The sequence below is a fragment of the Pseudorasbora parva genome, chromosome 2 (assembly GCF_024679245.1).
Source record: "Pseudorasbora parva isolate DD20220531a chromosome 2, ASM2467924v1, whole genome shotgun sequence".
Lineage (NCBI taxonomy): Eukaryota > Metazoa > Chordata > Actinopteri > Cypriniformes > Gobionidae > Pseudorasbora > Pseudorasbora parva.
The window spans coordinates 11815373-11827512 of NC_090173.1; the positions used below are offsets into that span (position 1 = coordinate 11815373).

The 12140-nt window shown below is 39.8% G+C and overlaps 1 protein-coding gene across 2 annotated transcripts in view; it reads right to left on the reverse strand.

The window, feature by feature from the left end:
- Positions 1 to 5019: 5019 nt before the first annotated feature.
- Positions 5020 to 12140, reverse strand: part of hlfa (HLF transcription factor, PAR bZIP family member a) — a 27321-nt gene continuing 20200 nt past the window's right edge. Inside the window, exon 4 of one of the 2 annotated variants that reach the window (XM_067456321.1) lies at positions 5020 to 9851. In XM_067456321.1, the coding sequence (XP_067312422.1) occupies positions 9633 to 9851 (219 nt within the window). In that variant the 3' untranslated portion in view covers positions 5020 to 9632. The remainder of the gene's footprint in view (positions 9852 to 12140) is intronic. The other variant, XM_067456322.1, reaches the window with a different exon arrangement.

Genomic DNA, 12140 nt, shown 5'->3' on the forward strand with positions numbered 1-12140 from the left:
ATATATATATATATATATATATATATATATATATATATATATATATATATATATATATATATCATACATACATACATACAGACATCATTTTTTTGCTTTAAAGTGAAATATGGCTTTTTTTGTCATTTTAAAAAATAATTTTTGAACGATTTGTTAGGATCACCTGTTAACCGTATGACAGACTGAGATATGGACAGATGATCCATCATGCACATCATCGCTACCTGTGTTCAGCGACTCGAGTGTGTTGCAGAGGATCATGGGGGATTGTGTTCTTCACAGGCGTGACACTGAACGCGTTCGGTTCGGCTGATCTGTTGGCATTCAGGAATCGCTGCGATCCGCTGGGTGGAAACTCAGATGTTTGTTTAAGTGCTAAACCTGGATCGCAGCTATCTCGCATATTTAAGTGTTTTGCTCAACAGCTAAAGCTTTTGTTTTGTAATATTCTCACTGTGGTCGATTAAACGCATGCTTATAGACGTGTGTTCACGTCATGTTGGAATATCCATAGGTAATAGTTTCAGACTTGTACAAACCATTTATTTTTTCTTTCTTTTTTAATCTATAATTACAGGATGGAAGTTTTCTACACTTTCCCCCCACCCCTTCTCAATAGCACATAGAGGTGATTAATGCCCTGGTTGTAGTATTTTGACTTTTGTAATTCTGACATGACTTGAACGCTTTCCATTGTATGATTTTGGGTGTTTGGTGAGATGTGTTCAACTGCAGAGTCATTTTGACCAGCTCTTGTACTCTGGGACAGACTTTTGTAAAAAAAGAAAAAAAATATATAAATATATATTTCTACATCCCGTTTTGGCACATAATTCTGTACTGGCTTTTTCAAATCCAGCTACGAATCCTCTTCTAATGCTTCAGATGTTCTCATCATACATCATTCTCATGTTTTGGTGCTGATGTTACTATAAAGACTAAATGTGTCCAATACTGAAGAAATTTCTAAAGTGTTAATAAATGAAAGCAGTAATATAACTCTCTCTCGAATGTGTGTGTGTGTGTGTGTGTTTGTTTCATCATACTTTAAAGCTGCACTGTGTAACTTGTTTAGTTTATTCTTAGCTAAAAACACTTAGTTCTTTCAAAAATATATGTGCTCATTAATGTATATTTACTTCTTTCAAGTAATAAAGTATTCTCGTAAGTTTATAACATGCCATTGAAAATACATACGGGTGAGGGGTTCAGATGGCGGTCGCCATGTTGCTCCTCCATCTTGAAAGTACATTAGCCAAAGAGGGACATACCCGTAAATTAAAGCTTCGCCGTTCGTGTTTTAACACGCAATGGCACTGTGTCGAAGGTGAAGAGGGGGGTTGCAATGTTAATCTTGGACTAAATCAGCCACCGTAGGAGTTCAAACGAAATCGGAAGTGAGAGGAACAGAAACTAATATTCACTGGATTGTCATATACCTTAAAGACTGCTGTTGTGAAATTGCTTAATGTGCTTTAAGACAAACCAAGTACAAATTCATAGTCAACACCATCGCGGAGTATTTTCTCCTTACAGGGGTACATGCTTCGCTGCCCTGTGAGGCCATTCCCAAAGCCACCACTACTGGATAACTGTGACTGAGTTGGAGCAGACACGACAATTAAAAACTGAATGTGTGTGTTCAATATAACGATGGAGTCGCCGCGTGAGTCTCACAGCACTAACTGCAGGAGTCAGATTACATTTAACGTCATAAATGAGCTGATGAGCTCTCGTGATGAGAGCTGAGGTAATCGCGGCATACATTCACAACGCGAGTTTAGTCTGGCGCGTTTCAGTTCATGCCTTTGCAAGCTTAACTTTCATAGAAATTAATTTAAGAAGTTAAAACACTTACATTGCTCACCATAGCTCCGTTTAAATGAGTGCCTGTAGCTGAGGTTAGCTGTGAGTGTGATCTCCATCCCTCATGCGCGGGTTCAAAACATGTGGAAATGGCTCCCTCTGCTGGCTGTAGTCTTTAGCCTCTGGCCAAACATTCCTCCGATGATGCAAATATCGTCAATTTGCTTCACGGGAGGAATTTTTCCAGAAATAAAATGCATAAATCTCTTGTCTCAGGGGGATATGAGGGGGAAGCACAATCATTTGATTATACTCCAGGGTTTTTACTAATTACAAAGCCATATGCTAATCGCTGAAGTGTCAGCATAGCGTCTGAGCGAGTCGCCTGTCATATCTGCGTTACCCTCGGTTTCAGGTTTTATTTGGCAGGAGCGCTTTACTCTTAGCAGTGTGAACAAGCGAACGCACAGAGGAACGTCATAACATAATTTTAAACACACTTAAATGTATCTGATATGATAAAAAGAGCTGCTTTACCTTATAATCATAACCGGAAGAGCGGATCAGTGCAGGCGCCCGGCGACTGTGTCCCGTCCTGTCATAATAAAAGTCCCGGTGCTCGCGAGCCGTGTGTTTGCGTAACAATCGCTCCAGCGGCCGTGCTCAGCTCCTCAACACTCGCTCCTGCTCTGCTTCACTACAGTAACGTTAATAACCGCATCCATCAACACGATTTCTGCCCGAGTCCTATTTTCCTCCGGCTGTGAGGTGAAGACCACATGTCCCAAGATGCTGCGCTCACACTTGGCATCATCAAACTACACCTTTGCTTTGAATAGGCGCCCTCCAGTGGACGGAAAGCTGCATAGTGCACCTTTAAACAGATTCTGAGCAATGTAAGTGTTTTAACTTCTCAAATTAATTTCTATGAAAGTTAAGCTTCTAAAGGCATGAACTGAAAACGTGCCAGACTAGAGACACGCTGTGAATGACTGCCGCGAGTGTGTTTACCTCAGCTCTCTTTACGAGAGCTCATCAGCTCATTTATCTCACTCCTGCAGCGTTAGTGCTGTGAGACTCACGCAGCGACTCCATCGTTATATTGAACACACACATTCAGTTTTTTATTGTCGTGTCTTCTCCAACTCAGTCACAGTAATCCAGTAGCGGTGGCTTTGGGAATGGCCTCACAGGGCAGCGAAGCATTCTGGGAATTGTAGTCTTTCATCCACATGAGACAAAAATAAATTTTCTGTCTTTTCTCAGTCTAAAAGGCACCAAATTCAAAAATAATTTCACATTTCTAATACATTAATGACCCAGTTTAAATACAGATTCATCTTCCCAGCGCTAAAGTACCCCTTAAATGTTTTCATGTAGTCCTTTGCATTTTATTAAAGGATGGAAGAGCTTCAATGCCTCCCATTCAGACAAACTAAGAGGTACATTCTTAACTCACTCATTCTTCTAAGAGTGTATATATATATATATATATATATATATATATATATATATATATATATATATATATATATATATATATATATATATATATATATATATATATAGGGAGTGCAGAATTATTAGGCAAATGAGTATTTTGACCACATCATCCTCGTTATGCATGTTGTCTTACTCCAAGCTGTATAGGCTGGAAAGCCTACTACCAATTAAGCATATTAGGTGATGTGCATCTCTGTAATGAGAAGGGGTGTGGTCTAATGACATCAACACCCTATATCAGGTGTGCATAATTATTAGGCAACTTCCTTTCCTTTGGCAAAATGGGTCAAAAGAAGGACTTGACAGGCTCAGAAAAGTCAAAAATAGTGAGATATATTGCAGAGGGATGCAGCAGTCTTAAAATAGCCAAGCTTCTGAAGCGTGATCATCGAACAATCAAGCGTTTCATTCAAAATAGTCAACAGGGTCGCAAGAAGCGTGTGGAAAAACCAAGGCGCAAAATAACTGCCCGTGAACTGAGAAAAGTCAAGCGTGCAGCTGCCAAGATGCCACTTGCCACCAGTTTGGCCATATTTCAGAGCTGCAACATCACTGGAGTGCCCAAAAGCACAAGGTGTGCAATACTCAGAGACATGGCCAAGGTAAGAAAGGCAGAAAGTCGACCACCACTGAACAAGACACAAGCTGAAACGTCAAGACTGGGCCAAGAAATATCTCAAGACTGATTTTTCTAAGGTTTTATGGACTGATGAAATGAGAGTGAGTCTTGATGGGCCAGATGGATGGGCCCGTGGCTGGATTGGTAAAGGGCAGAGAGCTCCAGTCCGACTCAGCAAGGTGGAGGTGGAGTACTGGTTTGGGCTGGTATCAACAAAGATGAGCTTCTGGGGCCTTTTCGGGTTGAGGATGGAGTCAAGCTCAACTCCCAGTCCTACTGCCAGTTTCTGGAAGACACCTTCTTCAAGCAGTGGTACAGGAAGAAGTCTGCATCCTTCAAGAAAAACATGATTTTCATGCAGGACAATGCTCCATCACACGCGTCCAAGTACTCCACAGCGTGGCTGGCAAGAAAGGGTATACAAGAAGAAAATCTAATGATATGGCCTCCTTGTTCACCTGATCTGAACCCCATTGAGGACCTGTGGTCCATCATCAAATGTGCGATTTACAAGGAGGGAAAACAGTACACCTCTCTGAACAGTGTCTGGGAGGCTGTGGTTGCTGCTGCACGCAATGTTGATGGTGAACAGATCAAAACACTGACAGAATCCATGGATGGCAGGCTTTTGAGTGTCCTTGCAAAGAAAGGTGGCTATATTGGTCACTGATTTGTTTTTGTTTGGTTTTTGAATGTCAGAAATGTATATTTGTGAATGTTGAGATGTTATATTGGTTTCACTGGTAAAAATAAATAATTGAAATGGGTATAAATTAGTTTTTTGTTAAGTTGCCTAATAATTATGCACAGTAATAGTCACCTGCACACACAGATATCCCCCTAAAATAGCTAAAACTAAAACTTCCAAAAATATTCAGCTTTGATATTAATGAGTTTGTGTTCATTGAGAACATGGTTGTTGTTCAATAATAAAATTAATCCTCAAAAATACAACTTGCCTAATAATTCTGCACTCCCTGTATATGTATATATATATATATATATATATATATATATATATATATATATATATATATATATATATATATATATATATATATATATATTTAAAAAAGACAGAAAAGCACAGATCTAGAGAGAAAACTTTATTGGACACTAAATGTACAGAGAGATAAGGGGTCAAAAGGTGGCAGCAGAGAGAAAAGGTTCGGGTTTCTGCTTCCATCGCATGACACACAAAATCAAACATCTCCAGCTGTGACGTCTCTCTCATAAGACTGCCTGCAGGTGTTGCCTTCAATACGGCGGTTCCTTGGGCCTTCCCGTCGTGGGTCTTTTGAGACCAACCAGCGCTCTACTAGCATCTGGATTTTGTGTTTGACAATAAAATAAGTGCTTGGGGTTTTCGGGGCTGTTTAGAGCAGCGTGGGGAGCCCTTTTTCTTGCAGGCCGGATCCGGTCCAAGTCAATTTAAGCTTAAGAATGAATGTGGAATCATCTGTGGTATATTCAAGGCACTGCTAAACTGGACTAAACGCTGGAAAATATGGTTCTAGGTTCCTTTCAGGACTGAGGTAGTGAATTTCACCAAAGGGAGACGCCACCCGGTTTCCAGCAGTCTCACTGCTGTGTCCTTCCCTGGCGTTGAGAGACTTTAGATGCGGCATCTAAAGGTAAATGTATATGAACACAAGATTATCGGCTCATGCCGTCTATCGCAGTCTAGACTGAGTTGGCCAAGTGTTTGCATGCATTTCTTTTCTCATTTCTGCCTTCACATGCTATCGGAACTTTTAAAAATGAAGGTTCTTTATTGGTGGTTCCATTAAGAACCTTGAGCATTCATATAATCTTTTCATTCACTCTAAAAAATTCTGAGTAAAAAACAACCCAATGTTGGGTCAAGTATGGACTAACCCAGCAGTTGGATTGTTTTAACCCAGCGATTGGGTTGTCTTAAGCAAATATTTAACCCAACCACAAGATTAAAACAACCCAACTGCTGGGTTAAAACAACCCAATTGCTGCTTTAGTCCATATTTGACCCAACATTGGGTTAAAACAACCCAGCATTTTTTAGAGTGTATGCTGCGTTCCAGGCAGGTTTCTGAGCCCGTTAGTCACGACTTCAAACCACGACTCAAAAACGTCGGAGCGCAAGGAATTGCGGTAGCTTAGATGTAAACAAATCATGGATAGCAGATTTTTTTCACCAAATTTCACACGACTTGAGAGTTTATTCATGTCTAATTTCCGACTACACTCTAAAAAAAATGCTGGGCTGTTTTAACCCAATGTTGGGTCAAATATGGACTAACCCGGCAAATGGGCAATCCATATTTGACCGGTTGTTTTTTACCCAGAATTTTTAAGAGTGTAGGACAGTCGTATTTATGGCAAGACTGATAGCACATCAAGGCAGGATCAACTGGATTTTCAAAGTGGTCTAGGAATAAAAAGAGACATTTAACCGATACTTTTCTTTTAAAAAAAGGAGAGGAACACATTGGTGAAATGCTGAAAACTCGGCTGGGCCTTCCTCTTGCCCTCAGAGAGGTATTTTCACGGGGCATTATTCACGAGAAGCGGTTTGGCTTAATCCTGGATTTATTTAAGTTTTGTACATTAGGAAACAGTCTACACAGGGCTTTATACACATGTCTCACCTCTGCATTTATACCACACACACACACACACACACACACACACACACACACACACACACACACACACACACACACACGTTTGTTTTTGTGACATATGGGGACATTCAATAGGCGTAATGGTTTTTATACTGAACAAACCGTATTTTCTATTCCCTTACACTGCCCTACCCCTAAACCTACTCGACACACACACACACACACACACACACACACACACACACACACACACACACACACACACACACACACACACACACACACATACACACACACACACACACACACACACACACACACACACACACACACACACACAGGAAACATTCTGCATTTTTACTTTCTCATATAAACTCCTCCTGTGTGATTTATAAGCCTTTTGTAAAGTGGGGCCATGGGTAATGTCCTCATATTTCACCCTCTCCTGTAATACCTGTGTCAGACCCATGGCATTATACACATTTGAGTCCTCATATGTCACAAAAACATGCCCACACACACACACACACACACACACACACACACACACACACAAAACACACACACAGACATGAAAATAAAGGGAAATTAAAAGAAAGTGCCATTTCTGCCCCCCATTCGATCCTAAACAATACAAATCTGTGCACATCTAAATTTTTGGCCTAACCTTGGGCAGACGGGGACTTTTACTGTCGACAATGAAGTCACCAGCAGGAACAGCAATCAAAGATCAGTCGCCTCGACTTTATACCCTGCATCATCTATTAGAACAGACAGAGAAAACTGATCTCAGAGCAGAAAGCCTAACAAAGACCTGGTTAACTTTTTATAGTTGCACATACTGTCCACACACATACTACAGGAGTAGCAGTAGTATACTAGTACCAGTGACTCCATTGACAACAACGAGACTTTTATGACATTCGACCAAGAGCTGCCGCACTAAACATTCACGATCAACGCTCTGCTTTGAAAAAGTCTCAATTGTATAGACTAGAAAAATCATAGCCTTTAGATTTCCATTCAAAGAACCAATAGCGATACTGCGGATGCCGTGTGTAATGAAAGCCCATTACAAAGCATCAAGACGAGTGTGAGTTACTGTATACGGAGGAACTGCAGCTCCTTCCTACAAGAAAAAAAACACTGATGTACCTTCTGTACAATATATATATATATAACATATATATTTAATCTTTATGTTGCTGCGAGTTCTGGTGTGTGAGGTCCGAATGCTAGCGTTCCCTGAGACAGAATACTAAAGGCTATTCGAAAACGAGAAGGTTTTTAATGCCCAGAATTGAAGACATAATTGCGGGTTTCGCTGTTTTATACTATATATCAAAACACTATGTTACTAATCTCTGAATAATAGCTTTATATATATATATTCTATATCATAAATGTCTGGATTTGCTGTGCCTTGAAAATATTTAAACAGTATTATATAGGAAAAATACTGTACAAAAAAAGTAACTTATAATAGGTTATATATGTATATATATATAAACATTAAAACTCTGTTTTATCAATACATCTGTGTGCTGTATCTTTTGGTCTGCAGTAAACAAACTGATTGGGTTTTAACCACAGTATTTGAGACAACACCGTCCTGCTTAACGAACGTCTCATGTCCTCTTCAAACACATTCATTACAGTCATACAGCCGACGCACGCACGCACACACGCACGCACGCACGCACGCACGCACACACACACACACACACACACACACACACAAAGCTACCAAAAGAAAGAAAAAAAATGATCACTACAAATATATGTTTGTATTGACTTAAAAACAAACTAAAATTCTAAAACATGCTCTGGGTAAAAAAAACAAAAACAAAACAAAACAAATTACAATAAAAAAGGACAGAATAATTGTCCGTTCTAAACAAACAAACAAAAAAAGACCAATTTACAGTTAGCTTGAGGCCGCGACTCTAAAACAATAGTCATGCTGAAATATCCAATAAAACAGGAAAAATTACTATACAGCAATAACAATAAGAACAGCTATAACAATAGTAGTAATTAACAGCTGAATATTTTTGAAAAAAAATTTCTTCAAGAAAAAAAAAAAATTCTTCAAAAAAAAAAAAAAAAAGTCCATAAATATATCAGGCAGATTATAGTGTAGGTAGAAACATTGCACCAGATCAGATTGTGAAACACGCATTAGTGCAGGGAGTTAGAGCGAGAGAGAGAGAGAGAGAGAGAGAGAGAGAGAGAGAGAGAGAGAGAGAGAGAGAGAGAGAGAGAGAGAGAGAGAGAGAGAGAGAGAGAGAGAGAGAGAGAGAGAGAGACATATAATGGATTCAGCATTTTTGGGGGGAAAGTTTTGGAGGGAAAGTTTTGGAGGGAAAGTTTTGGAGGGAAAGTTTCTGCACTACAGCTGTGATGGCTGAAACAGGCTTTGCAGAAACCTTAGAGTAGAAGATTCTAGCTTACATGTCGTGTGTTTTGCCTTCTGAAGAGATTCAGGCTTATTGCTCCATGGACAATGCAGGAAAGACGAAAAGAAAAAAAAACGCTGGTGTTGGTTTTAAAAGTAATGATGAAAAGAAAACAGACGAAACACAAAGAACAGACATCATGTTCTGACTCTAGCTAGTGTTATACACACACGTTACAGAACGAAAGGTGTCGGTGCGTTACAGCTATTCAACTAAAACACAATCATATACACAAAAAAAAAAAGCTTGAGCGACGGGAAGAGGGCGGAGCCTCTGGGAAGAGGGGGATGGGCCGAGCAGATGATTGACAGAGAGGAGGGCGAGAAGCGAGGAAAATATTCATCAGTCCGTGTTTAAAAACATTCCAGAGAAAACCGTGTAGAATCATTTCCGAAATAAACGATCCATCGTTGGGAAAGGAATAAACGGACAAACCATCAGATAAAAGGAAAGAGAGAGAGAGAAGTGAAACTAGATAAGAGAAAGACAGACACAAATTAACTCAAATATCGAGAGAGAAAAGAGAGAGAAACGTGAAAAGTGAGAGGAGAATTTGGTGCCTCTTAACGGGGCACGCAGAAGTTCCTGGGGGGGCGGGGCATCTGTGGATGTGGGCGGGGCTTGTGTGCAGATGGGCGGGGCTCACAGAGGGCCGTGTCGCGCCTCGTATTTGGCCAGAACGTTCTTACAGCGGCCGAGTTCCTTCCGCAGGTCGGCCACTTCCTGTCGGAGCGCCGCGTTCTCCTTCTCCAGGAATCCCGCGCGGATGGCGATCTGGTTCTCTTTCAGCCGCCGAGCGTCCCGGGAACGTTTGGCCGCGACATTGTTCTTTCTGCGCCGAGCCCAGTATTTGTCATCCTGCTCGGGGACGGAGAGACAGACAAATCAGAAAAAGAATAATTATTCTCACAATTCCGTTTGGAATTTTCGCTGGTGACACAAAAAATTATGCCTTTATCTTTACAAAAAAATAAGGAAAAAGAAGGATAAATCAAAAGTAAATTTCAACCATAAATTGTAAAGGAGTTTTCTAGGACTTTTATTTTTATATATATATATTTTTTTGTATTTTTATCAAGCCTGCATTATCCCTCTCAGAAACTGAAGCTTTCGCGCCTCGATCGCCCCCCGGTGGCCGGTCCCAGTATAGCCGCACCACTGTGTTTTCTAACGGACGCGAGGCAAACTAAACAATCAAATTACACCACAAATATTTTCCCCCCAAAGTTAGTTTATGTCATTGAAGGCAGTTATCATCACGATGATTTCATTTCAAGTGTCCGTTTTTAAAATAAGTTTAGTTTTAGTTAGTTATCTGATGCTATAAAAACGGGGTGTGTGACGTCATGATTGACAGCTGAGATCGACGTCTTCTCTGAGTGAAGTTGTCACTGAGGCACTTACTGACTTTTTTCGGGATTTTTGGGAGCAGATTGGAGCTTTAGCTTTAATTTCTACATTTCCATAACTGATTATTTCACCAACATAATTAATTGTTCTGCATCTGTGAGAGTGTGGGCGGGCTTTTAATATCACGGCTCCACTTTCTGCTCTACTTCCTGCTCTACTTCCTGCTCTCTACTGCGCAAACTCTGTCCCAAGATGTGAGTGTCAGGCCGCCTGAAAGCTTCAACTCTGGCAAGCGGAAACGGATGATGTCGAGTCGTCCATATTTTTTTACGGTCTATGGTTTTTACCAAGCGGCAACCTCCCGCGATCTTTCTTGAAGCCGATACGGAAGTGATTTAAACTGTAGTTCATCGACTGGCCACTAGAGACAGACTCCAGAAGGAGCAGAATCTCATTGAGCCTCATGTTAAAATGCCCAACTTTACAGCAGAATAAAATATGTTTACAGTCTGGGACAAACTGTGGTTTTGGTCTATACGGCTAATTTTGACCTTCATGACAACTGTGAGGGGGTGAATGTTTTTATAACTCATTCGTTTAAATTATAAAAAGCCTTAAAGTTATGCATAATTAAGGGCGTGGCCACTTTGAGTGACAGGTGGATTGCCGTATAGAGACGGAGCGTATTTAGGCCACGCCCACCCTCCTTGTCATTTTGGACTTATTACAAAAAGCAGAACCATTTTCTAAAAGCTGATATGTGACGAGGTGTGCAGCAAACAAGCTAAAAAAAACATAACTAACATTTTTATAAGCTGCCGACCCCCAAAAAACGAGCGTTTAAGGAGACTAAAGTGGACACAGGCAATAAGACGTGACGCTTCAGCTGGAAGAATGGGTCAGTTTTGGGATCCTGACACTCAGTATGTCTCAGTATGTCTACGTGTGCAGTAAACATGTTGTCCAATATCAAATGTCAGTTTTATATGTTATATTTCCTGTCTCTGATGACTTTCCCCTCCAGTGGGCGTAGTTCTCACTGTAATATAGCATGTCTCGCTCTGACTCAAGTATCCACTTTAATGTCTTTAAACGCTCATTTTTTGGGTCAGCAGCTTATCAACACTTCTGGGTTTTTGGTTCTGGGTTCTTTAGCTTGTTTTCTGTACACCTCGTCACATATCAGCTTTTAGACATTGTTCGTTTTTTTGTAATAAGTCAGAAATGACAAGGAGGCCGCTTCCCGCAATAGAAAGCAAATGGAGACGGTTGTCAACTGGACTTCTTTTTCTCACTTTGAGATATTTATTTATAATAACATTTGACCACACAGAGTCACATGACTCGTACAGGACTTTCTGATTGGCTACGTTCATGTTTCCGCTCCTGACGGCTAGATTTGATTCAGCATTTCTAAAAACCAATCAGTCAATAAATAAAGCGTTCAAAAAGGCTTTTCACCTTTTAAAGCAGGCTATTATGATTATTGTATTGCCACAGCATTTACTAAAAGTAAAGCAAGTACTTTTAATAAAGAAGTATAGAAATTAAATATATTTTTAAATATGTAAATATACTGTATGATATACATAATACAAGACACAATGATGTTTATGATGTAAAACAAATTAAAAAAATTAAGTAAATCAAAAATAGGACAATAAAAGAATGGGACATGGGATAATAATAATAATAATAATAATAATAATAATAATAATAATAATAATAATAATAGAAATAAATAAAAACAGAATAGTAAAAAAATGGGTTTATCAGATCATAATAATGATAATAATAATA